The 26,666-nt window shown below is 47.0% G+C and overlaps 1 protein-coding gene across 3 annotated transcripts in view; it reads left to right on the top strand.

The window, feature by feature from the left end:
* The window catches only part of AMOTL1 (angiomotin like 1), a 107,606-nt gene extending 86,868 nt beyond the window's left edge, over nucleotides 1-20,738 (top strand). For all 3 annotated transcript variants that reach the window (XM_040426320.1, XM_040426322.1, XM_040426323.1), the window contains 7 exons: nucleotides 5,965-6,110; nucleotides 11,181-11,330; nucleotides 14,688-14,878; nucleotides 16,957-17,082; nucleotides 18,108-18,346; nucleotides 19,018-19,296; nucleotides 19,373-20,738. In XM_040426320.1, the coding sequence (XP_040282254.1) occupies nucleotides 5,965-6,110; nucleotides 11,181-11,330; nucleotides 14,688-14,878; nucleotides 16,957-17,082; nucleotides 18,108-18,346; nucleotides 19,018-19,296; nucleotides 19,373-19,482 (1,241 nt within the window). In that variant the 3' untranslated portion in view covers nucleotides 19,483-20,738. The remainder of the gene's footprint in view (nucleotides 1-5,964; nucleotides 6,111-11,180; nucleotides 11,331-14,687; nucleotides 14,879-16,956; nucleotides 17,083-18,107; nucleotides 18,347-19,017; nucleotides 19,297-19,372) is intronic.
* Nucleotides 20,739-26,666: the final 5,928 nt, after the last annotated feature.

Raw genomic sequence — 26,666 nt, 5'->3', positions numbered from 1 at the left:
GTCATAAATGACCCTACTTCGTACTTTCCCATAGATTGTAGCCGCAGATATTTATCCGTCCTTCCACTATTCCATCAAATGCAGCGCATTTTAAACATATTTCACCAGTTCCTTTAGTTCTGTGCATAGAATGCCAGATCTTCAGTGAGAACTGACACCTACTCGGTGCATAAGGAGAAAGTAAATTGGTGTTTACGCTTCACATTACATAGATTTATTTATGCCATTCAGGGTCAGTTAAAGAGGTTTTCTGGGACCAGTATTGAATTGCGGGGGTCCAACACCCAGAACCCGCAACCAATCAGCTGTTAGCGGCAGCCGCAGTCCCGAAGGTAAGCAGTGGACAGAATCGACCAGTGGCCATTCCGGGTACTGTAGCTCATGCTCCTATTTAAAGGATAACTGTCGTATATATTTTTTTTTGGAGTACCTTGGTGGCCCTATTTCAACTTTTCACTTAATTCCACATTTTTGTTCCCTGTACTGCCTACTTTTACCTGTGCTTAAAATAGGGTTGCTAGGCATGGTCCGTCTATCTGTTGAAGGACGGAGCACGCAGCGTGCAGGGTCAGATTACTGACAGCCAGGGACTGTAAGTAAATGATTAAAGCCAGGTCCTCCCCAGCAGCTGATAACAGTGCCTGGGCTGTGTGCACTTCTCCCTGTCCCTGCGCTTGGCAGACGCTCCCTCACTCAGCAGAGCTGGAGAATGCAGAGTTGGAGCAGCGCAGAGCAGGGAAGGGAGATCTGCCGTCTGCTCAGTGTATAAATGAAAGCAACATGTGGTAAGAGGAACCCTCTGTGCTGCAGGAGATTAACCCTTTAGGGGAAGGGCTCTGGTTACTGACACTTTTGGGGGGTTATTGTTACTGGCTAGTGAGGGCAGACGGGATTAGCCTCAGGGTGAGGGCAGTGGCGGCCATCTTAACTGCATAGTGAAATTGCAGTTTTATGCAGACTGGTTGCTAAGGGCTGAATCTTATTAAATATGGGGTAAGTCAGTCTAATAGTAACTGATTCTGGAATATCATGTTATTAGTAACTACATATATGAAAATTGAAATTAGGGTCTAAATGTGACAGTTATCCTTTAAGGGAATGAAAGGTGAGCTGCAGTACTGGAGAATGGCCACTAGACGGTGCCAGGTGTCAGACCCCCACCGATCTCATATTGATGACCTATCCTGTGGATATATATATATATTGGTCCCGGAAAAAAAAACTTTTAAAGCATAGTACGCCAGCCAGGAACTGGCATAGACTTGAGCTAAAACTTAAAGGGGTACTCCCATAACAGACAATGGGGACATATCGCTAGGATATGCCCCCATTGTCTGATAGCGGTGGGACCCACACCTACACTGAGAACAGAGCGGAGAGATCGGTGGCTGGAGGACCCCGGGTATCCCAGGGTCCGGCCACCGCCAAGCGCTCTCCCCATACAAGTGAATGGGAACGCACCACACTTGCGCAGCCACCGCTCCCATTCATTTCCATGGGGCCGAGCCAGCGCTCAGCCATTTTCGGCAGCCCCATAGAAATGAATGGAGGGCGGCTGCGCATGTGCAGCGCACCCTCCACCACCTTTCCCCTATCCGTTCTCTGGAACCCGCACCTATCAGACAATGGGAGCATATCCAAGCGATATGCCCCCATTGCCTGTGATAGGAATACCCCTTTAAGTTATAGTAAATTTGGCGGGTTGTTGAAAGCCCTGCACCTCCCACTAAGCCCCACCCCATTGTATTGACACTTTAGGAAAGTGGCGAGAAACTCAAAAAAGTTAGCTATAATTTGTGACTTTTTTACTCCACTATAGTTGCAGGAAAAGTTTGATAAATGTCCCTCAATGCTTCCCGGTAAAGGTATGCAAATCAGCTCTCCTAAAAGTGTCTCTCTAGCGCCACCTATATCCGACCACTTAAAGGGGTTGTCCCACGAAAAATATTCTACATTTTTCAAAACATTACCTGGATCTTAATACTTTGTATATCTGTATAGCGCCCCCTGCTGTTTGCTCTTTTTTTAAATTCTTTGTCCAGCTCACTGAGATGGACTCACATGATCAGTTCCATCTTCCAACTGCCAGCAGCGGCAGCAGAAGGGACACCCCCTTAGAAAGGACACATTCCCTGAGCTTGATATAAATCTAGCAGAGCAATGAATAGGGAGATCTCTGGACCCATGTGAGGTACAGGGCTGGTTCTAGCTTTGTTAGAAAGAGATTGTCATGTCCTATATGATATGAGTCTTAGGCCTCATGCACACGGCCGTTGTGCGGCCGTTCCTTGCATTGGGGACAGCAATTTGAATGGGTCTGTGATCGGTCCGCACCGCAAAAAATTAGAGCATGTTCTATTTTTTTGCGGTGCGGAGGCACGGACAGAAACACCACGGAAGCACTCCGTTGTTCTTGCGTGGGGTTCCGTGCCTCCGTTCCACACTTCAGCTCTGGATTGCGGACCCATCCGTGATGCGGGAGCACACGGCCGGTCACCGCATATTGCGGACCCGCTATTTGCGGGCCGCGATACAGCCACGGCCGTGTGCATGAGGCCTTAAAGGAAACCTGTCATGTGGGTATTTGATTATAATATAACTCATTATATACAATTATTAACTGTTAAAAAGTACCTTAGATTTATTCACTTAGCGGTGTGACAACCGGTTAGCCTCATAATATACACGTAAAGAAGCCACGCGCCGCATGCTAATGAGCTGATTTGAGTCCAGCGTGACGCATAACTTTGATTTGAGTCCAGTTTTTTTTCTATTCAGAACTGTAGCCACTCCCCGATTCGCTTGTTCAGACGCTCAAAATCCCGCACATGCGCGCTGTCTGTGTCCAGTGTAATGATTCCCATTCTAACACCCTAAAGTAAACTGCGCATGCGTCAGGGATATACTGGCGCGGTCTATCCTCACTTCCAGTAAACCAGTAGAAGCGGGAGTTATTTGGCTAAACAACAACTTGAAGCTTCTGGAAGGAAAATAACTGGCGCATGCACGTCGTATAAGAAAGAAGACCGGGAGAGTGGCGTTACTGCGCGCATGCGCGGGATTAGAAGCGAGAATTCGGAGCCACAATAAAAATAAAAAAAGAGCTGCAGATAATGAGATGATGAAAAATGGGGCGTGATTTGTGACGTCATTTGTTCATTTTAATAATTGGCGGGAAAATGAATAACGAGGAATGCAAAGGTGCTATATTACTAATGTGAAAAAACTGGGGGGGGGGAATATACTATTGAAAGGGCTAGTTTGTTCATGGGGTGATGATAAACACATGACAGGTTCCCTTTAAAACATGACTAGGGATTTTGGTCAAGCCAAAGTCTCCTCCGAGTGGAAGAGACATCCATCTGTAGACAGCTGTTTTGGGGGAGTTGCCAAAAAGTCAGAAACCTTTCCTAGAAAGTAGTCCAGGGTATTTAGAAGGTTAGCCCTATTCGCCCTATTGTCCTCCTCCACCAATAGAATTAGACGGAATATTTCATGAATGAATGTAGGTCACATGGTCCTGAAAGGCGGACATGAAGGTCATGTGACTGCTCGGCTAATGCCGCCAATGTGTGAAATCATATTGTGAACCAGCGCCTCGTTGTTTTTCTGTCGGAGGACTCATAACTGACGAGCAAAATCATTTTGCACTAATGAACATGGAAACGGCTGGAAGGAGCGACTCGCACAAAGTCCTATAATAGCTGTAATGATCATTCCCGGGTTTTCTGAACTGGACAACCCCTTTATGGGCTTTTTGGGTTAGGAAAACTTCATTTCAAATGCAGCCCCCCTAATACCAGCAGCATAACCCCATTTTGCCCCTGTCTACTGTTCATTGGCTCAGTGCTGTGATCTACTTAGCAGAGAGCTTATACGGGCTCCCAGCCCAGGGTCCACTAATATTGTCCTATGTTAGGGCATACTTAGGGTAAAGTAATAAGAATGAGACCCGGCTTGGGTCTACACCTTCCATTGTGAAGAGTTTGGTGTTGATGGGCCACCCTTGTCCACTGGAGCCACCTCATCCACTTACACAATACTAGACCCCCCCCCCCGGCCGCAGTGCTGCCGTAGAAAAGTGCGCATGTATCCAGGACGTGTATATTTTTTTCCCTTCATTTACATTCCGTCTGTAATGAGCATGAATGGGCCTGAAGAGGTTTTCATTATCGGCTTTATTACGTTTTAGTCCGGTCACAATGGAGCCGCCTCTAGCGCAGTTAATTACTTCAGATTTCACAGCGTTGACCAGACAGAATAGACCGGGAAACAATATGAAATGTCAGCACGTAATTAAATTTGACAAAACAGAGTTCAAGCAATAGAAGCTGTTTCTCTAATGTTCAGCCAAAATATGTCTGCCTTGTTTGCTTCATTTGAATATGAGGATCAAAGGCCGAGCTATTGTACTGCAGGGATGTGCGCGCTGCCATGTGGTCTTCATCTCGTCTATGGGAGACAAGTCTTGTATGTTCCTACTGGGGGGATTCGCTCTGGGAGGCAGGGTAAGCGGACGCAGTACAGAGGCAACAACAAGTTTGTAAAGGAAAACTTCAGCGTTTATTCACACATAAGGCAAAAGTAAAACGACACTTTGCAGTCTTGCTGTTAGTTCACAGAAAAATCACCTTGTCGGCAGTTCTATCTCCAGCGGTCCACAGCAGGCTTTAGGGGGCCTGTTTCCCCAGCGTGCGGCTATCAGCCCTCCAGCACGGCACAAAGCCTCAGATCCCAAACACAGAGACTCAGCTGCTGAGCCCAGCTGCCTATTAAAGGACGGCCAGGTGCTGCCAAAATCCGGATCGGCACTTAAACTTCGGTCCGGTATTTGACCTCACCTGGCTGGAAACCAGCCCGGCCGCACATGTTGGGAGGAAAATACCTGCGTTCCCAGACAAAACCCCTCGCTGTGTCAGCCATACAGACTCCGCTCCTTTCCATGGACCTTAATTTGCAAAATTGTAGGTTTGCTCCAAATGTAAATTGTAAAATTTATCAGGCAGGATTATATTTTTTTATGTATGGGGCAGAATGGGTTAAAAAAAAAAGAAGAGAAGAATTACTCATCCTCACTGATCCTCAGCTGCTGCTGTTATGACCATTATCTGGGCAGACCTCACTTGTCACGGCGGTCACCCACCTGAACCACTGAGCTGACCTCTTCGTGCATTTCCTGTTTGTTTAGCGGGACCAGGAAGTGGAAACGACAGCAGGGGAAGATCGGTGAGGTGAGCAATGCTTCTTTTTTTATTTTTTAACTTATTCTGTCCCATATACAGTATAAAAATGTAATACTGCCATTAATATCATTCATACAAATGTTTCTGAGTTCTGAGGACTATATGATGTGAACTCATGTCTGGTCATCCATTCGGCTTACATGCACTATAACGTATCTAAGCCAGATGGAGACCAAAAAGGCACTTTTTTAGACCTGGCCCGCTAATGAAACCACGTGGAGATGTTAAGCTTGCACGTCTATACACAATAAACATACATCATAGACGTGATGGGTAAGTATTGAGTACACATGAGCACTTATGCCATACTAGCAGTATAACATTTACCATACTTTGCTCTTATTGTTTCTCCTATCATTTTTGTGCTGACCCATAACATGGGCACCCCACCCCTTGGTCGGTATCAGTCTTCACCGTTTCTTGTCTGCGTATCCTCCGTGGATGGGACGTTAGGTTTCATCATTAGGGTGTCACTTGATTATGGCTTTTCAAAAATAGCGAAGAGCCACCGAAACGTCTGGCCGAGCGCTGGCTATTACTGATGTTCAGCAGACAACAGGCAGAGGAACACAGAGGCCCTGTAGTCACCTACAAATCTGCTGATTTCCATGTCTTTATTTTTTTTCCTCCCTTATGCTGGTGCCAGAGGTAAGCTGGCACCGGGCCCAGATTCCATGCAGGATTCTGATTGAAACTGTTCTGTGTTTCATCCATTTTCTAGACAAAGAACACTTGAAGGAGATGGAGGGGCTGCATCGGGAACTGGCAGCTTTGCGCACTACCAACGAAGAGCAGAGGAGGCACATTGAAATCCTAGACCAAGCTTTGAATAATGCCCAAGCCAAAGTTGTCAAACTGGAAGAAGAGGTAAGACCCGGGCTAGACACAAGTCTATGCATAGAGTTTTCCATTGAAGAGCAATGTCAAGTGTCATGTTCAGGCCAAGACCGTGGACCCACTGTGTTACTATTGCTTTTGTCGAGTGCTAAACTGTGTGTGTGTGGGGGGGTCAAGTCTACAAATTTTGCAGTCTTCACTATAAAACGCTCCTCAATGGGGGTATAGACTGCAGTAGACTCCAGACCAATCCCTTTAGAAGGTATTCACACGACCATAGGTATTTTGTGGTCCGCAAAACGCGGATCTGCAAAAATTTTGGTTAACGTCCATGATGCATAGTTTTTTTGCAGATCCATTGTTACAAACAGACAAGACTAGGACATGTTCTATCTCTTTTGCGGGGCCGCGGAACAGAACATATGGATGTGGACAGCACACAGTGTGCTGTCCACATTTTTTGCGGCCCCCATTGAAATGAATGGGTCCGCATCTAATCCGCAAAAAAAATCTGAGTCAGATGGGGACCATAAATACGGTCATGTGAATGGGGCGTAATAGGGATAGTAGGGGTGATTAGGAGTAGCGATAGTACTTATAGTATTGTAGGGTGCACGATAAATTTGCCACAACCTGCTTGGCCTTCTCTTTCCCATAAAACCTCATGACTGGTGAATACAAAAATTTTGTGCAAAAAATGTTTCTCAGGATGTACAGAGAGTAAAAAAAAACACATAATAAATTTATAATTTACATCATTTCGTCAGGTTTTTCCCCAGTGTTTGAGAATAGAACCAGTTCTGACAAGCCACATAAAAATAAATGGCAACATAAAGGAAAAATAATTTTTTCTTCTTCATATTGATTTTCTCTGGTAGCGTGGGTAAGTCATCCGCCTTCAGCTACAGAGAAAAATTATAAAAAAAAATAAAATCAATAGAACAACAGGGGTAGCAGAAAGTCGTGTGGAGAAAAGCAAAAGTACAAGATGGATTTTTTTCACTCCTTTGTCAATAGTCTTCCATTAGTGGAAGACGCATGTGGGCGCTCTCTGTCAATGATCCCTGTGTAACTTTTTGTCTCTCCCCCATTATTAAAGAAATCCACAATCCAACGTGGTCCTTTTAGCTTCCATGGAAGCAGCCAGTAGGAAGGGTGGTCTTATGCTACTTATCTATGGACTGTGGTAACAGGACTCCCTGAAGCTACAATCCTGGGGAAATCTGGTGACCCTCTGACAAAACTAGACAGAAGTGAAAGCGTTGCCATCAGAATATAAAGAAATCTTCCAGCCAACCCCTCCTTCCCCCCCCCCCCCCCCGCCCCCTGTACTCTCCTCCTCTGACATCAGTAGTGATGGTGATTCCCAAATTGGAGGAGGTCCGGTTGGGTTGTGGTCAATGTACACTTCCTATGAGGGGTCACAGTGGTTGAACATTGACATATTTCAGAAGATAGCATTGGAGGGATTCATGGGGAGCTGGGCATCCCCCCTCGTTTTGTTTTAACTTTTAGAGGTGGTCACCGGTTAAAACATTTCTGTATTATTCAAACACTGTCATGGGTAGAGATGAGTGAATTTCTCAAAAATTCGATTCAGCCCGTTCGGCGAATTTTCCGAAAAAATACAGTTCGATCTGAATTTATTTGTGGCGAATCGCGTTAAAAACTGCTATTTCCTGGCTGCAGAGAGCCTTTATAGTGATGTAGAACATTGTGCCTTGCAGTAACACGCATAGGGAGTCTGCTGTGGTAGTGAAATAATACTGTCAGTCAGTATGACATGCAGATGACAGGCGTCGCTCTTAGAATCACTGCACACTTCACTTATTTGGGCAGTCACGGGGCCAAAACCTACCAAATAACTGAAGGTCAATGTTAGCGCCAGGTATAAAGAACCGTGCAGAGGCCCAAGATCCTAGTATAGCGTGAAGGAGCGCACTCCTTTTACAAAAATTCACTATTCCACATAGATGTCTACAGAACCTCTTCTATTAAATGCTTATACAAGTAGAGCCCCCCGGACAGAGTGGAGAGGGTGTCAGCAGTAAGTTCGTGTTGACGTCACTGATTATTTTGCCCTTCCTCTGATTCGTCACAACAATCAGGGCTGGTGCAAGGATTTTTGCCACCCTAGGCAAAAACTAATTTTGCCGCCCCCTTGACTCCGCCCATTGACCACACCCCTTTTCCCTCCCCTTTTTCAGCCACCTATTGCATGCAACATTTAACTATGGTCGTGTACCCTGTGCCAGTCTATGGTCATGTACCCTGTGCCAGTCTGACTATGGTCGCGTACCCTGTGCCAGTCTGACTATGGTCATGTATATATAATATCCAGCCATTGTCTGCCACCTAGTACCATCCCAGTGATGCCAATCACTCTGCGCTGTTCAGCAGGTTGGCACACCAAACACGAGCAGTGCCACCTATTCCCTGCCAGGCGCCATTCAGCCACTGTCTGAAATCCTGTGCCACCAGGGCAACATAAAACAGTATGCTGCCTTGTGCCCTCTGCCAGTCTGGCACTGTCCTGCACCCTGTACCATTCATAGCCCTTTAGACAGTATGTGCCACCTATTAGGCTCCATGTGCCACTCACTGCTGGGCACCCTGTGCCAGTCAGAATCTATGGCCCCTAGTCAAGCAGCAGGTGTGCCCTGACCCCTGTACACAAGTGTGTGCCACCCTGCTGCCAGTCACTGTCCTGCAGCCTCTGACACCCTAGTGCAGGTTGTCAGAGTGCGGTTGCTAGGGGTGCTCACCAGGTTCTGCTCCTCGCTGTGCTCCAGGTCCATATTGCCTTGGCTCTTGCCAAGATCATGTGTCTTTGGCGCTTGATCCCGCGAGACCAACCTCTGGAGGTCACTGGTCTCGCGGGATTGCACTCCCGAAATCAGAGCCGGTGCAATGATTTTTGTCAACAGAAGTAAATGTACATTTTGACCCCCCCCCCCCCCATCATTTTACATTTCTGCCCCTCATGATTCATGTCCATTTCTTGCCCCCCCCCATGTGCTAATATCATAGTGCCATCCTCTCCCCCTGCCCCCTAATGTGCCAGTATCAAGTGCCTCTCTCCTCCCCCCTCCATGTGCCAGTATCATGGCGCCAATAGCCCCCCCCCCCTCCCCCATGGCAGTAAAGTAACAGTCCGGTATTTAAAAAAAATAAAAAAAACACTTTCAGAAAAGTTTCTCCTGGGACTCGAACTCACAACCTTTCACATCAGAAGCAAGGCATTTAACTACACAGCTATGAAAGCAGTGTAGCCAGTTACTTAAAAAAAAAGTTAAGTAGCAGTCCGGTATTTTAAAAAAAAATATATATATAAGACTTCTACTGTAGGTAACTTTGATACTTAGTGTACATCCATACATATGACAGCTGCCCCACCCCAGTACACTGTGTATGTCACTGTCATGAAAGAAAGCCTAAATGAGATTTAAATACACCAGGGTCTCGTAGCTGCTCTCTCTGCCCGAAGTGAACAGAAGGAGATGAGATGATGTCAGATGGATGACAAGTAGGGGGCGGGGGCGCAGGCGGCGGCTCTATGCGGTTGCCTACTCTGCTTATGAGTGGCGCCGGCCCTGACAACAATAACGGCCCTGTCTTTGGAGCATCCACCTTCACTCGGTCAGCATTTGGTCAGTAATCCATCAGTATTGCTAAAGCCAAAAAAAACAGGAGTGGATCTGAAACAGAGACGACACGTGAATGGAATATTTGCATATCTTCTGTGATTTGTACCCACTCCTGCTTTTGGCTACCAAATCATAAGCCAATTCTGGTGCAAAATAGGGACCATGTCATACAGGCCTTACAGCTGTTACATAGACAGGATCCGTTGTACATCTCATTTTTCCTTCCTTCTGACAGATCCGAAGAAGGGTCAAATAAATGGTGATGTCAGCCAGGCCGAAAGGCAAAATAGTGGCCCAGTCATGAAGTGGGGAGGGTGGGAACAGCATGAGAAGTCCACAGAGTGGCCTTATGACAGAGCGGTGAGGTGGAAGCAGCATGAGGAGACCACAGAATGGCCCAATGACAGTGTGGCGGTGGCAGCAGCTTCAGGAGGAGGCCACAGAGTGACACAATGACAGTGTGGAGCTGGCAGCAGCAGCATCAGGAGGCCACAGAGTGGCACAATGACAGTGTGAAGGTGGCAGCAGCATCAGGAGGCCACAGAGTGGCACAATGACAGTGTGGAAGTGGCAGCAGCATCAGGAGGCCACAAAGTGGCACAATGACAGTGTGGAAGTGGCAGCATCAGGAGACCTGAGTCGTGAGGTGGCAGCATCAGGAGACCACAGAGTGACCCGTTGACAGAGTGGGGAGGTGGGTGGCAATATCAGTACCAGCTGAAGATGGTGGGTGAAAGAAAGAGCACTTTGCATCAGATGTGTGGCATCAGGTGGGTGGCAGATTCAGAATAGTAGCTGAGGCAGGTAGCCAGAAGAAACCGGTCTCTTTTGTCAAAGTGTTGGTGTGGAACCTGGATGATCTAGTCTGATGAATCAGGCATTGGTGGGTGGAAATCCTTGCTGATCCACGCCTGATTCATCTTGACAAAGGTCAGTCTCTCCACATTTTGGGTGAACAGGCGAGTTCTTCTTGGGGTAACTATGGCCCCCGACGCACTAAACACCCGCTCTGATGCCACACTAATGGCCGGGCAGGACAGCTTTTCCAGGCCAAACTCTGCCAGTTCTGGCCACAAATCCAGTTTGGCTGCAGTGGTGATCTGCTTCCCTTGTGTCACATGGACATTTGATATGACGTAAGGGGGGCAGGTCACCACTGCAGCCAACGATTGGTTGCAGCTGTGTCAAAACGGAGGTAGACATCCTGGGACCGCAGCGGAGTAACCGAGACCAGGGAGAGAAGCAGTAGGGAGCCAGCGGTGGGAAGCAGGTAAGTAAACTTCCCTTCACAGGTCTAACCAAGCGGGGGGTTTGCCCCAAAAAAAACCACAAAGTACATAACTACTTTAATAAATGCCATCTTACAAAACTTCCAATTATCCAGAAAATCTGCCGTACTACAGGGAGCTTATGTCGTGTCTTGTGATCTCAACAATTTTCTTCTCTCTTTCAGCTCCGGAAGAAGCAGGTCTATGTTGAGGAGGTGGAGAAGCTGCAGCAGGCCCTGACCCAGCTTCAGGCAGCGGGAGAGAAGAGAGAGCAGCTGGAGCGGCGGCTGCGTACGCGGCTGGAGAGAGAGCTGGAGTGTCTGAGGATGCAGCAGGTAACCGCAGTCTCTGCGCAGCGTCACCTCCGGGTGACATTGCAGCAGAACGGGTGATTATCTCATAAAGACAAAGCTGCTCATACCAAGCAATTGTGAAGAAAGCGCCGTACTAATGAGTATGTAAAACACCCGCCAGCGCGTGTTAACCCTTAGGGTACATGGTGATGAATACATTAGAGAACTGCATTCCTAAGTATTCTCATTGACTGTATTACTATTATTGGAATCACTGCGGTCTGATAATGAGTGCACTTTAGATTGCCCTTGCAGAAGGCAACAGCACTGTTTATGGAAGCCTGTATTCTGTGAATATCACAGCCGCATGGTTAGAGCTCATGCACAATGGCGGATCCACAAATCACGGATAACAGCCTTGTGCATTCCGTATTTTGCGGAACGGAAGGGCCGCCCCCTAATAGAACAGTCTTATCCTTGCCCGTAATGCGGACAATAACAGGACATGTCCTATTTTTTTTTTTTGCAAAACGGTCAAACGGACACAGAGTACACAGTCATTTCCCAAAAAACTGAAAAGGACGCAGGAAAAAATAAGTTTGTGTGCATGAGCCCTTATTATGGTATATTTGCCCATCCTATACAGAGTAATTCTAATAAACCTGTCCGTATGACCTATTAAAATACATCAGCTTTATAGCAGGGGCTAATAAAGGGGGATTCGGAAGACCACCTACATTAGCCTGAGCGGAGAGCGTTACTGCACAGCCACGTATTACAGGGTCACCCGTATATGTAATAAGAGTAAATTCACATGTGGAAGATTTGTTGCAGTTGTCCAATGCATTTGAATGCGGCTTGCGGAAATCCACTGACACGCTGCCCAAAATTTCTCCTACAAATTTGCTGCATGTGAAATATCCCTGAAAGGGGTTCTCCGATCCCATAATGAATTTTTTACCTGTCCAGTGTATCCCAAACACTGCATATTTTTGCCCTTTATACCTGTCTTTAATACCAGCGCTTTCCTACCCCTGTTCTCAGCATCACTGTATCCTGGCAGGATGGTAATAACCTGCAGAACTTCCTGTTGTCTTCAGCTTCCTGTCGAGTTTTCTAACCAAACCCAGCATGCTTTGCTCTGTCATATTTCACAGGGCTTGCTCTGCCTAGCTAATATGGAGAGGGGAGGGGGGAGTTGTAGGGGGCATGACTGCTGCAGAGGGAACAGTGTGGCACAGGACCTGCAATAAATGTGTGACAGGTGCAGGTCCTGCCTCTGCAATGTAACACTTCTAAAAACAGCTCACTGCGCTGACCTGGCTGTTTTTGGAAGTGCTATCAAAGTGCATAAAGAGGGTCGCGCATGCGCAGCCACATCTCCATGACTGGCTGAGCATGACGGCTCCTGGTTCTTGAGAGAAGAGCAGGTCCCACACCTAGCAGACATTTATGGCATATCGTGTGGATATGCCACAAACATGCCAGAGGGGATGCTTCGCTGTCTGAAGGGTAGCAGGGGGTTTGGAGCTCTGTTGCAAGATACAGAGCTGTGACCCGTGTAAAGAAATATTGTGACATGAATCAGCACAGAATTTTGGACCTGAAAATAAGATTTTGTTCGTTAAGCTAGGTCACAGGCTGGGAGTTGTAGTTCAACCTGCTCACCCCAGTGACACAGACCAGTGACTCCTCAGACTCCTGGGGACACACAGCAGACTTTGTCCACTGAATTTGCTGGCGGTATTATAGCTTCGGGCCGCTGTCAGGTTGGAGCAGTAACAGATGATCCCCATTATAAATGAATGCCCCGAGGGCCGACGTCAGCAGGTCTGCGCAGTGAATGGATGTCGCGCGGAATCGTTATTTAATTTGTATAGATGAAGCGCACACAACAGTCGCCTCTCGGTTAGTCGGAAATTGGGCTAATTAGTTTAAATGTGACGGTATAATTTGTACATTCGCTTTGAAGAACTTTTCGTAAATGAGCTGATTCATGCGGATTGTTTCTCGATCACACAGAAGAGAGGGCTGGAAAGAAGTCCTGCGTGTGATCTTCATCTTCAGTAATTTAATTGGATCCGTCTCTTCCGCATAAAATTACATTAGTTTCTTTTAAAGAAAATCTAATCAGATTGAAATAAATTAGGTTAATACAATGAATTTTTCGAGGATTATCATTCGATGGCCTATTTATAGGATAGGCAGCCAGTGGATGATCAGTGGCAATCCCCACCGATCACCAGGACTTCAGCTGAGCTGCAGTAGCAGGCACAGCCACACTCAGTGTGCGAGGTACTCTGGTAGGGCGTAATAGGAGTATTAAAATTAAAGGCCGGGGGGCAGGCAACCACTCAGACCCTGCAATCATGCCGTGTGGGGGAAAGTGATGAGGGAGGGGAGGTTAAACAGCTGGGACTGGAGTTATCTCTGATCCTGGCCGTTACATGAGGGTCTCAGTTGTGTAACACAGCCGACACCCGCTGTGTGTAGAGTGAGCTCAGCTCCTGTGTCCACTCCATACACTCTGCTGCGGCATGGGACGTGCATGTACATCACACTCTGTTAAGGAATTAAAGGAATACTTGAAGAAAAAAATTAAAGGGGTGGTCCCATGAAAAATATTCTACATTTTTCACAACAGCGCCTGAATCTAAATACTTTTGTGATTGCACGTAATAAAAAAGTTATAAAAGAGGTATACACTGCAATCTATCTCTGTAGCGCCACCTGTTGTTTGTTCTTTGCTCACCTCTGAGGTGGACGCACATGCTTAGTAACATCCTTCGACTGCCACCTGGGGAAGGGCACACCCATAAATCTAAATCTAGGAGAGCAATTGGAGCAATGAATGTGGAGATCTCTGGATCCTTGTGAGGTCCAGGGCTGGTTCTAGCTTTGTTAGAGAGAGATTGTCATTTAATATATGATGTTTGATTTTCATTTTTTACATTAATCATGGGAGAACCCCTTTAGTTCATGTCATGCTCTGCCCCAGCAGGCCTTGCACTACCACAGTGTATTAGTTTTATACGGAGTGTTCCTTTAACTAATCTGCAGTTTATACCTATAGTACCCTGATAAGTCTCAGGCCTCGTTCACACATCTGTGTTTTGGTCAGTGATTTCCATCAATGATTTTGAGCCAAAACCAGGAGCGGCTCTAAACGCAGAACAGGTGCAGATCTTTCCCTTATACCTTATCTCTGTGGAGGCTCTACTCCTGGTTTTGGCTCACAATCACTGATGGAAACCACTGACCAAACACTGACGTGTGAATGAGGCTTTACCTTGTGACGGCCACAACCACAAGGATCTATGTTCATTTTAGATACGGTACATGACGTAAAGATGCATCACTCCCCGGTAACAAGCTTACTTAAAATGCTTCTCCATACAGAGACATGCGAACAATCCGCCATCTAACAGTTCAGATTATAGTGCTCCTGCGCTAATGGACTTGCTGAGGAAGAAGGAAGAGACCATCTTGGCTCTGGAAGCAGATACCACCAAATGGGAGCAGAAATACCTAGAAGAAAGCGCAAAGAGACATTTTACCATGGACGCCGCCACTACTGCCATCTCCCAGTCGTAAGAACTCAACTTTTTAGTAAATCTCGTTTCATTGGTGCATGATAGTCTTCACATTTCATGTTATGCTTCAGTGGTTTTCAGTCTTTAGCCTCAGTCACACAGTCAGTGTTTTCCATCAGTGATTTCCATCAGTGATCTTGAGCCAAAACCAGGTGCGGCTCTAAACACAGAACAGGAGCAGATCTTTCCCTTATACCTTACGTCTGTGGAGGCTCCACTCCTGGTTTTGGCTCACAATCACTGATGGAAACCACTGACCAAACACTGACGTGTGAATGAGGCTTTTTTGTGAGATGTTTCTCTGTTACACTGAGGTACAATTACAAGCATCTCATAAGTTTTCTAACTTTTATTGACAAATCCATCTCAATATTTCCAGTGTGGACCCTTCTTTTTCAAGACTTCTGCAGTTCTCTCCGGCCTGCTGGATAACAGCTTCTGGGCCAAATCCCGACTGATGACACCCTTTTTTTGCCTAATCGCTGCTTGGAGATTATCACAGTTTCTGGGTTTTTGTTTGTCCACCCGCTTTTTGAGTATTCACCACAGGTTTTCAATGGGATTGAGATCTGATGAGTCTTGTGGCCATAGACCCAAAATTTCAACGATTTGTTCACCGAGCCACTTAGCACTTTTGCCATGTGCCATGGTGTTCCATCATCCATTGTTCATCACCAAATGTCCACTGGGAGAAGTTGCTCTTGGAGGATGTTTTGATCCCATTCTTTATTCATGGCAGTGTTCTTAGGAGCCCACTCCCCTGTATGAGAAGCAACCTCACTCATGAATGGTCTCTGGATGCTTTACTGTTGGCATGACACAGGACTCATGGTAATGCTCGCCTTTTCTTCTCCAGACAATTATTTTTCCAGATGTCCCAAACAGTTTGAAGAGGACTTCATCAGAGAAAATAACTTTATCCCAATCCTCAGCAGTCCCATGCCTGTACTTCCTGAAGAATGTCAGTTTGTCCTTGATGTTTTTCTTGGAGAGAAGTGGCTTCTTTCCTCTTGACATCAGGCCATCCTCCAAAAGCCTTCACCTCACTGTGCGTGTAGATGTGCTTACACCTGCCTGCTGCTGTTCCTAAGCAAGCTGAGTACTGATGGTGACCCAATCCTGTAGCTGAATCCTATTTAAGAGAAGGTCCTGGCACTTGCTGGATTTTCTTGGGTGCCCCAAAGCCTTCTTGACGTCAACTGAACTTCTTGCCTTGAAGTTCTTGATGATCCGATAAATGGTTGATTTAGGTGCAATCTTACAAGCAGCAATGTCCTTGACTGTGAGGCACTTTTGATGCAAAGCAATGATGACTGCACATGTTTCCTTAGAGGTAACCGTGGTTGACAGATGAAGAAAATGATTCTTTTAAAGCAACCAGTCTGCTCTTCTAATTCAATCAGCTGCATTGCCCTCTTCTCCTGAGCTAATGAGAAGATCACTGAAATTATGTTAGCAGGTCATTTTGTGGCAGGGCTGAAAAGCAGTGGAAATTGGGTTTTTGCGATAAAGTTAATTTTCATAGCAAGGAATGACTCTGCAATTAATTGCAATTTATCTGGTCACTCTTCATACCAATCTAAAGTTAATGCAAATTGCCACCATAAAAACTGATCAGCAAACTTAGTGAAAACCAAAATTTTTGTCGGTCTCAAAACTTTTCAACACAACTGTATAGCCATAGGGACATGAGACTGCTATTCTGGGGATTGATGGGTGAGGAAGTGGACCTTCAAGGCTAGCCATACTCAAGTGAAAGTGAACAGTGCTGCAGTAACCAGCCATGGCCACTTAACATTGAAACTGTGCTGTTTCAGTCCCTGGTCTTGGTGAACTACTGGGGTGCTGGGATTCGGATCCTGAGGATCTGATGTTGATGATGGATGACCATGTAATAGATGGTCTTGCAAAGTCCTCCACACTTTCGTTTGTAGACAATATCTTAGGTGTTATTTCTGTCAGGTAATGAGGTGTGAGTTCTGTGGACACTAGTAATTATAAAACCAGTGTCAAAAATTGTGCGGTAAGGACAATACACGGGACTGTACTGACTAATGCTGGCTTTGTTGTGATAGAGATTCGACAATCATGAGTCATTCAAGGAATGGAAGCCACACTGATAACACACTAGATGTACGGATGTGGCATGAAGAGGAGGAGATTGTGCAAGCCAACAGAAAATTCCAGGACATGGAACACACGTAAGTTTTTGTTACAAGGACACCCTGAAAATAAGCTGATCACAGTTGCTGCTGGGACAACCTGACCAGCTGTGAGAAAAAACAGCAAGTGTTCAAATCTTCTGCAGCGCCACCACAGGAGAAATGAAGCATTACATAGTGCCTGTTGAAATTCACCTGTGTAATGCAGGACAGGTCCTTCAGGGAGAAAGATGCATTTTGGAAATGCCTTCTGCTCTGACTAATTGATGGAGGTTACAAATTCTATTAGAGGTGTTGGCCCTTCTCACACATTGGTGGCATATCACTAGGATAGTAGGGGTCCCATCTCTGGTTCCAGATCTCTAGAACAAGGTCCCCAAAGCGAAGGAGAGCACATTGAATGGAGAGGGCACAGTGTAAGTGCAGCCACCTCTCCGTTTACCTCTATGAGAGTTCCAGAAATAGCCAAGCCATCTATTTTCGGCACTCCCACAGAAGTGAATGGAGGGTGGCCGCGCTTGCGCAGTACGGCTTCATTCACTTTGGGGACCCCGTTCTAGAGATAGGTGCAGGTCCCAGAGGTAGAACCTGCACCTATCTGAGATTGGTGATTGGCGGCCAGCCCCTTTAAAGTTCTAATTGAATACTTAAAAATGGGGGTTTTCTAAAGTAGACAACTCCTTAAAGCCACCTGCCATATCACCGTGAAAGACATTATGTAGTCCATGTGTTCTTACAAACATATACATTTATGTTGCTTACCTTTGGATGATACATTACTGATTTTATTACTTTGATCTCTCATATCTGAGTGACATTTTGGATCCATATCATTAGCAGATCTATGACTGTTGACTCCAGCACAGAGTCACAAACCTGTTTTGGTTGCACCTCCATAAAAGCTTCATGTGGCTTGTTCAGACTACCCATTCCCACAAACCCAAGTCAATTTTGTCCAAGGGACTAGTGCAGTCTCAAGAAGGTCATGACCGGGCAAGTTGTAGACATTGCACATACTTTGTTCTTCTAACTTCAGCAGTACATAATATTATTTGTACCATCAGGATAAAGAATCTTCATGCCAAAATCATAGAGCAAGATGCCATGATAAAAGTTCTCCATCAACGTTCTCGAAAAGACCAGGGCAAAAACGACAGCTCCAGCTTACGCCCTGCTCGCTCTGTGCCATCTATAGCAGCTGTGGCGGCTGTAACCTCTGGATCCCACTCACGACAAACTTCTCTGACGACTAGTCAGGCTGCAGAGGAGAAGAAGGAGGAAAGGAATCATAAAGGAAGTATAGGTAGGACCTTTTAAATATTGCTTTTTTATATATCAGTAAAGTGTTAGATTTTCAAGATATTGTTAGAAGGTCGTGAGGAAGTTTTGATTAACTTTGAAAGTTAGATAAATGATTGCCTTGGGTTTTCTTGGAGAACATGTTAAGAGTCATTGGTCATGAGTAGGGAAGGGGCCTAGTAGGAATGTCCAGGAAGTAGATTGCATCTGTGGGAGGTAATGTGTTGGGCTATGTTGACATTGCCACGCCTTTGGTCCACAAGAGAAGCCACAACCATTATAAGATGTATCCAGATGACACCCAGATAATCCCTTTGATTTATGATCTGATCGTATAGTCGTTCCATTGAGATCCCATTTATTTAAAACCAAGAATAGTGCTGCACATGTGTGTGCACAGACCGTTACAATGTGTTTGGGCTTTACGCAGTATTCACTTACAATGAGAGCCTTCAGGGTTCCATAGAAACCTGTTTTTGCCATCAAAATTGATAATAAAATTATAGTCAAATCAATTTCATACCCTATTTTATCAAAATATGTACATTCAAAAACATTTCCGTACATCTCAAAAACCAAATTGAAATCCGTTTTGTCTCTGTGGTGTAACTTTCCTCCATCAAAAACATTAAACAGTGTATTTACTAGTGCGTCATGGTTTGTGTTTCTTTCCAGGACTTCTTCAAAGTAAAGATGGCAAGGACAATCGTAAAAGCCCTTCACCTTCTTTAGCACTTCCACCACCTTCATTCATGCTGCCACCGCCACCTCCTTCCACCACCATGACTGTTTCACATGCCAAAACTGGGAGTAAAGACAACAGCACCCAGACAGACAAGAGCTCAGACCTCTTCTGGCCAAACTGCTCTTCATTACCAGGTCGGGGACGGATAAATATGACCCCATCCAGTAGTCCACTTCTACGTCACCCCAACACCAGCAAGGAGAAGTCAGGTATGTTTATGGTCTTCATTTTCACGGTGGATGTTTTAATTCTGCACAGCTAATGCCATACCTCTTTGTCTTGCAGAACATTCCCCTGTCCTTGGCAAGACTCTAGAACCTAAACATAGATCTAGCACTCCAAACTACAAGACAGATCTTTCAGAGCCTGACAGCTCGATGGAGGTGCTCATTTGAAGGCTTGTTAGGACTCGGAACTGCTTCCAATGGCTTCTTAACCACATGGACTTATAATATTTTTTAGATATATTTTGGACAACTGAGAAAAAAATCCATACCTAGGACCTCTCTGGGTTATTTTTCCTGCAGATTGTTAATACCTTTGGATACTGTAAGATTTTCTTGATATGTTGGAGACTCTTTGACTGAGTATGGAACGACTCTCCCACCATATAGATAATTGCATGGTATTTTACACTCTTCCCCAATAATACCATGAGGAACCAAGAGGAACATTTCAAGTTTCCAATGAGCAACCTTGGTCATAAGTCTTAAAGTTCGTGGCTACGATGCAATATCTCCATGTGTCTTGTGGTAGGTCACATTATTTATAATATGCACATATTGTACTTTTTTAAAATTCCTAATTTATATTGTATACGAAGATGCGATAAGAACATAAAAGGCAAAAACATAGTGCACAACCTGATTCACAAGAAGACAGCACAATAAAACAGCCCAGTCCAAATGTTGTATACAGATTCTGGTATCCAGAGACGTGGTTCTTCTTTCATCATGACATTATCAATGGGAAGGTAATAATTGGGCGGGTTTACATGTATGCCATCAAAATTGACTTCAGGTCATTAAAAACCTTAAAGGCTATGTCTGCCTTCGGGCACTAGGTTACAGTTCACATAGAATTAAACTACATATAAAGTTGAGTAACTTTGTAAATGCATTACATCACCATTTTTGTACTGATTCCGTCAGCTGTATTATACTCCAGAGCTGCATTTAAAATTCTGCAAGCTTGAGACTTGAAAATCTTGCAGCATTCTTTGCTGGATCAATGTCTGTCCAGTGCTTGCACTATACAGACAGCTGATTGTCCCTATACCAGGGATCAGCAACCTCTGGCACTCCAGATGTTCTGAAACTACAACTCCCAGAATCCTCCTTTTACTTCTACGGGAGTTACAAGAACAACCAAAATGTGCAAGCTGGGAGTTGTAGTTTCACAGCAGCTGGAGTGCCGAAGGTTGCTAATCCTTGCCCTGTACGTTACAAGAGCTCAGCTTGAATGCTTCTGACAACAAGCTTGTAGCCTGTGTCAACCAGCAGAATTTTCGGTGCAACTCCGGAGTTTAATACAGACTTTATCTCAGGACAATGTAATGTATGTACATAGTGACATCACCAGCAGAATAGTGAGTGCAGCTCTGGAATATAATACAGGATATAACTCAGGATCAGTACAGGATAAGTAATGCAATGTATGTACATAGTGACATCACCAGCAGAATAGTGAGTTCAGCTCTGGAATATAATACAGGATATAACTCAGGATCAGTACAGGATAAGTAATGTAATGTATGTACATAGTGACATCACCAGCAGAATAGTGAGTGCAGCTCTGGAATATAATACAGGATATAACTCAGGATCAGTACTGGATAAGTAATGTGATGTACAGTATGTAAACAGTGACTCCACCAGCAGAATAGTGAGTGCAGCTCTGGAGTATAATATAGGCTTGGAGTCAGCAACCTCTGGCACTCCAAGTTGGGTGAAACTACAACTCCCAGCATGATACACTCACTTCTATGGGAGATCTGAGAGTGGCCAAATAAGTTTGCATGCTGGGAGTTGTAGTTTTATTACAGCTGGAGTGCCAGAGGTTGCTGATCCCTGATATAGACTGTTATTCAAGTAATGTATGTACACAGTGACTGCACCAGCAGACTATTGAGTGCAGCTCTGGAGTATAATACAGGATATAACCCAGGATCAGTACAGGATGAGTAATGTAATGTATGTACACAGTGACTCTACCAGCAGAATAGTGAGTGCAGCTCGGGAGTATAATACAGGATTTAACTCAGGATCAGTACAGGATAAGTAATGTAATGTATGTAGACAGTGACTGCACCAGCAGAATAGTGAGCACAGCTCTGGAGTATAATACAGAATGTAACTTAATGATTTTCCTTTTTCATGACGTAAAGTCATAGTTTTATTAAAGACACGGAGGCGAGTATTGCTTTCTCCTTCTTTACTGAACCACCAATAGCAGCAAAGAGAAAAAATTTACATATAAGGAACCATAGCAACCAAGGTCCCTCCCCACTGGCCCCTATAATAGGCCGCTCTTCCTCTGTGACTTCCTCTTTCTTTGAACATCTGGTGCTGACATCCCGAACATCCCAACGATAACTCCGAACTGAACCGACATCACGAACATCCCAACGATGACTCCAAACTTTAACTGGAACAGACAGTCCAACGCCCAGAAGCGTAATCAACTAGACAACCAGGCTAAACTGTAGAACATATCCTCCGGAAAACACGGCATCCTGTAACGGAAAGACTTCATCCTGGAAAATAAAACAGACCATAGGCCTAGGTGAAACAAACTCTCAAGGCAGAATGTCCAGACGCCACCTTCGCCACTGGAAAAACAGGTGACAAGTGACCGAACACAATAAGAATTGTAATAAATAACATAAAATACAATGTCAATGCAATAACAATAGGACAATAAAAACCTAAACACAATAACATAAAGGTTAATAATACATAGGGGCAATGATACATGACCCCTGTAACAAAAAAACGCGAGAAAAAACCCCAAGGGAGGGAAAAGGGTGGGCAATACTCGCCTCCGTGTCTTTAATAAAACTATGACTTTACGTCATGAAATAGGAAAATCATTAAGTTTTACAGCAAGACACGGAGGCTTCGTATTGCAAGTTCAAAGCCCGTCAATGATCGAAGCAAATAAATTAGATGGAGGGCGGAAATAGAACTCCCTGAACGTGGCAACATTGGACCAATCAGCCAGACGCATAACATCCTCTAATCTGGCACCCGAAACCGCCAAGGCGGTGGCAGAGGCCCCACGCGCAGAATGGGCCGTGAAGACAGACGTGTCCACACCCGCTAATGACATAACCCATTTAAGCCAGCGTGCTAACGTGGGGCTAGAAACCGGTCCAAAAGGATGACGAATAGAAATGAACAGCTGAGAACTGGCCGGAGACCGATGCGCCAGCGTCCTGGACTCGTATTCTTTAAGGCACGCCACTGGACATAAGATCGGAGAGTCAGGAAAACTGGGGTAGGACACGAAACGTATGCTGGTCTTCGTGCGACGCGAGATGTTGAAAGTAACCCCCTCCGGGGTAAAGGAACGCGCGTCGTGATCAAGAGCCCTCACATCCGAGACCCTCTTGCACGAAATAAGGCCAAATAACGCCAACAATTTAGCTGACAATTGCCTAATTGTGAGGTCAGAGTTCCCGGGCCAGGAGGTCAAGAAGGTAAGGACCAGGGACACGTCCCATGTTGTGGAAAAACGACGCGGGGGGCGAGATAAACGAGCCCCCCTTAAAAGGCGAGAAACCGACGGATGTTGGCCAGCCGCGACGCCCTCGAAGCCCGTATGGGTAGAAGAAATAGCGGACCTAAAGAGGTTAATGGTCCGATATGCCTTCCCCGCCTCGAAGAGAGAGGTGAGAAAATCTAGCAGGTGGGTAACAGGTGCCGAAACGGGATCCAAGTCCCGTTCCACGCACCAGTTAGCCCAAGTTCTCCAGGCTGCCCGGTACGACTTCCTAGTGCCGGGAGCCCATGCACTGTCCAATAGCTGTCGAGTTGCTGCCGAAACTCCCTCGAACGATCCAGGTGTCCGGAGATCCGGCATGCCAGCAGCCGCAGGGATCCGTCGAGTAGAAGGGGATATTGTAGACCCAGAGGGTTGCGGAGGAGATCCGATCGGGTCGGGAGAAGTACAGGAATCTCCACTAGAATCCCCAGCAACGAGGGGAACCAGACCTGAGACCCCCAGAACGGTACCACCAGAACTAGGTCCGCCTGCTGACGAATCACCTGCAAGAGTGTCCTCGGAATCATCGAGAATGGGGGAAACGCGTACAGGCGGGATACCGACCAATCCTGGAGGAACGCATCCACTGCTAATGCTTCCGGGTCCGGACGCCAGCTGTAGAACCGGGTGAGCTGTCTGGTTAGCCGTGAAGCGAACAGGTCGATAGTCATCGGACCCCACAATTCCGAAATTGCTGAGAAGACCAGAGGATCCAACTGCCAATCGCTGCCATCCGATAGGTAGCGCGAGTTCCAATCTGCCTGAACGTTGTTCAGCCCCGGTAAGTACTCCGCCTGGACCATGATGTCTCTGGATAGGCAAAATGTCCAAAAGTCTTTGGCCAAACGAGCCAACGTCGCTGAGCGAGTGCCCCCCAAACGGTTGACATACTGGACTGCTGATATATTGTCCATACGTAACTTGATGCATGCGTTGGCGATCCCGTTGGAAAAACTCTTCACCGCAAAAGATCCCGCCAGGAGCTCCAACGCATTGATGTGCAGGAGGGACTCCTCCGCTGACCAGGGGCCCCCCGTGGAAACACCATTGCAATGGGCACCCCAACCCTGGAGGCTCGCATCCGATTCTATGGTCAACTCTGGCAGGGAGCCGAAAATCGCTCTGCCGTTCCACGCCTCCAGATTGGCGGTCCACCAACTCAACTCCTCTCGGGCCTCCGAGTCCAGCACCACCGCGTCCGCAAAGGATGCACCGGTCCGAAGATGGGCGATCTTCAGTCGCTGGAGCGCACGGTAATGCAACGGGGCTGGAAATACCGCCTGGATGGACGAGGCTAATAGACCGATGAAGCGGGCCAGATGACGCAATGAGAGATGTGGTATGAGGAGTGCATGTCAATTCTTTGCGGATCGCCCGCAACTTTGCCGTCGGCAGACTGAGGGACTCTGAGAGAGAATCCACCGTGAATCCTAAGAATTCCATCCTCTGAGCCGGGATGAGGCAGGACTTCTCTATGTTGAGGAGGAATCCGAGATCTGAAAGCAAATCCGATGTCCACTGGAGATGTTCCAGTAATCCCACCCTGGATTCGTGCATCAGAAGGATGTCGTCCAGGTAAATGATAAGGCGGACGCCTCGAATCCTCAACCATGACACGACTGGACGCAGCAACTTGGTGAAACACCAAGGAGCTGAAGACAGTCCGAATGGCAGACAGGTGAACCTCCAGACCTCGCCGTTCCACCTGAACTGGAGCAGGTCCCTGGAGTGAGTGGCCACTGGGACCGTCAGGTAGGCATCCTTCAGGTCCAGCTTTACCATCCAGTCCCCAGGAACTAACAAATCCCGAAGAAGATGGATCCCCTCCATTTTTAAATGCCGGTAGCGAACTACCGCATTCAGCGCGCGCAGATTGATAACTGGCCTCATCTGTCCACCCTTCTTCTGGACAAGGAAGATATTGCTGATCACAGCCCCTCGTGATGGGGACGCTCGTTCGATCGCCCGCTTCTGTCTGAGGGAGCACAACTCCGCGTCGACAAGAGCGCAATCTGGGTGAGACAGGGGGACAAGTGGCGGGGAGGGAACAAGGTAGGGAGACCCCGTGAGCTCTATGTGAAATCCCTTGACCGTGGTGAGGACCCACGGGTCTGAGGTAATGATACTCCAAGCGTGGGAAAAACGCTGGAGTCTGCCCCCTACACAAGGCCCCATAGAATCCCCGGTCAGGGGAGCACTTACCCAAGGGTCTGCGATGGTTGGGGTTGCCCCGGAAGGAACGAGAACGCCACTGATTTCCTCTGGAGGCGAAGAAAGGAGACGGGTTACGTTGCTCCTGGAAGGATGGACGATGTCCACCAAAGCCTCTATTTGCTCCACGGGCCTGGAAACTAGAACGGCCGGACAGGCGGCCCCTACCACTGCCGGCCCGATGAGAGACCCGACCCTGGAATACTCTGCGCATCGAGCTCTGGGCCTTGTCAAGCGCAGTAAAGGTGCCCACAAAACGACTCATGTCCTTAATGAAAGACTCGCCGAAAAGGAGGCCCTGGGCTTCCTTTCCCGCTTCAGTGAGCGCTAGATTAGCTAGCTTCGGGTCTATCTTGAATAAGATTGACTTGCGTCTCTCAATCGCCACTGCCGTATTGGCGTTACCGGTAAGGCAAATGGCCCGCTGGGTCCAGCCCCGTAATTCCTCGGGGTCTATTTGGGATCCCTCATTCCTAGCCGTCTCGGCCATCTCCAAGATCTTGGTCAGTGGACCAAGGACATCTAAAATTTTGTCCTGGCAGCTGTGGAGAGCTGAATCCAGGCCCTTCTTTGAGTTCCAGCCAGTCTTGGCCAGAAATTGCGCCATCTTGGGGTCTACTATTGGGGTGTCACACACCTTATTGGGTACTACTGGTCTGGGACACTCTGCCCTGAGCTTATTACGTGACTCGCGGGTAAGCGAGTGACGGACCCAATGCTCTAAGTAAGCCCCCACATGGGGAGAGGGGAGCCATTCCGCCGAACGCGGGTGATGTAAGGACTCAGGGTCGAACATAGGTTCTCCTGAGTCATCTAACACGACCTCAGAACGGTTAGCATAACTAGAGGACGCCACCTCCTTGGCAGAGGAGGCCGCCGTAGCGGAAGTAGAGGGGCCCTGAATTGGGGGGGTGACATCCTCCTCTGCCCCGTAATCCATGTCTGCAAATGCCTCCTCGTCTGAAGCTCTGTCAGAGTCAGACAGTTCCGGTAATTGCGCTCTCGCGCATTTCCATGTCCGCGCCCGTTCTGCCTGGCGGGAATAGGCCCTTTTCCGTGAGCTAAGCACGGTCTCTGGGGTGGCAAGATGCGCACCAGTCACAAGCTCCTGTGTCGCAGGAGGGTGATTAGAGGTAGGCTGCAGTGTGGCAATGGGGTCCTGCAAAGGTACAGTGGGAGGTGGTACAGACAGAGCCTGGGAAATGGTCTGTGAGAGAATGGATGACATGGAGCCCATGGCTGCCATGATCGCATCCGATACAGAGCGCTGCAGGGCCAGCGCCTGTGCATCCACCTCAGTGGAGAGTCATCCCTCAGAGGGGGAGGGGGGCCTACTGGCCGTCTGAGGGGGAGTAGTTGATGACATCCCTAAACTGGTCAGATTGAACTGCACACCGCACTAATATTAGACCTAGAGGGTGGGAAGAGGTCACCTGAGAGAAGCGCTGCAGTGTCAGAGCAGGGGAGCAGGAGCCGCCGACCGAGCCGTGTATAGTGGCCGAATGTCTGGAGGAAGCAGGAAGTGCTGTAGCTCCGCCCCCAAAAGCCCGCGAATCGCGGCCGCCAATCCCAAGATGGCCGCCGAGATCTCGCGGCCCCACCG

The sequence above is a fragment of the Bufo bufo genome, chromosome 3, assembly GCF_905171765.1.
Source record: "Bufo bufo chromosome 3, aBufBuf1.1, whole genome shotgun sequence".
Classification (NCBI taxonomy): domain Eukaryota; kingdom Metazoa; phylum Chordata; class Amphibia; order Anura; family Bufonidae; genus Bufo; species Bufo bufo.
The sequence above is the reverse complement of the archived record's forward strand: the minus strand, read 5'-3'. Positions and strand labels throughout refer to the sequence as shown.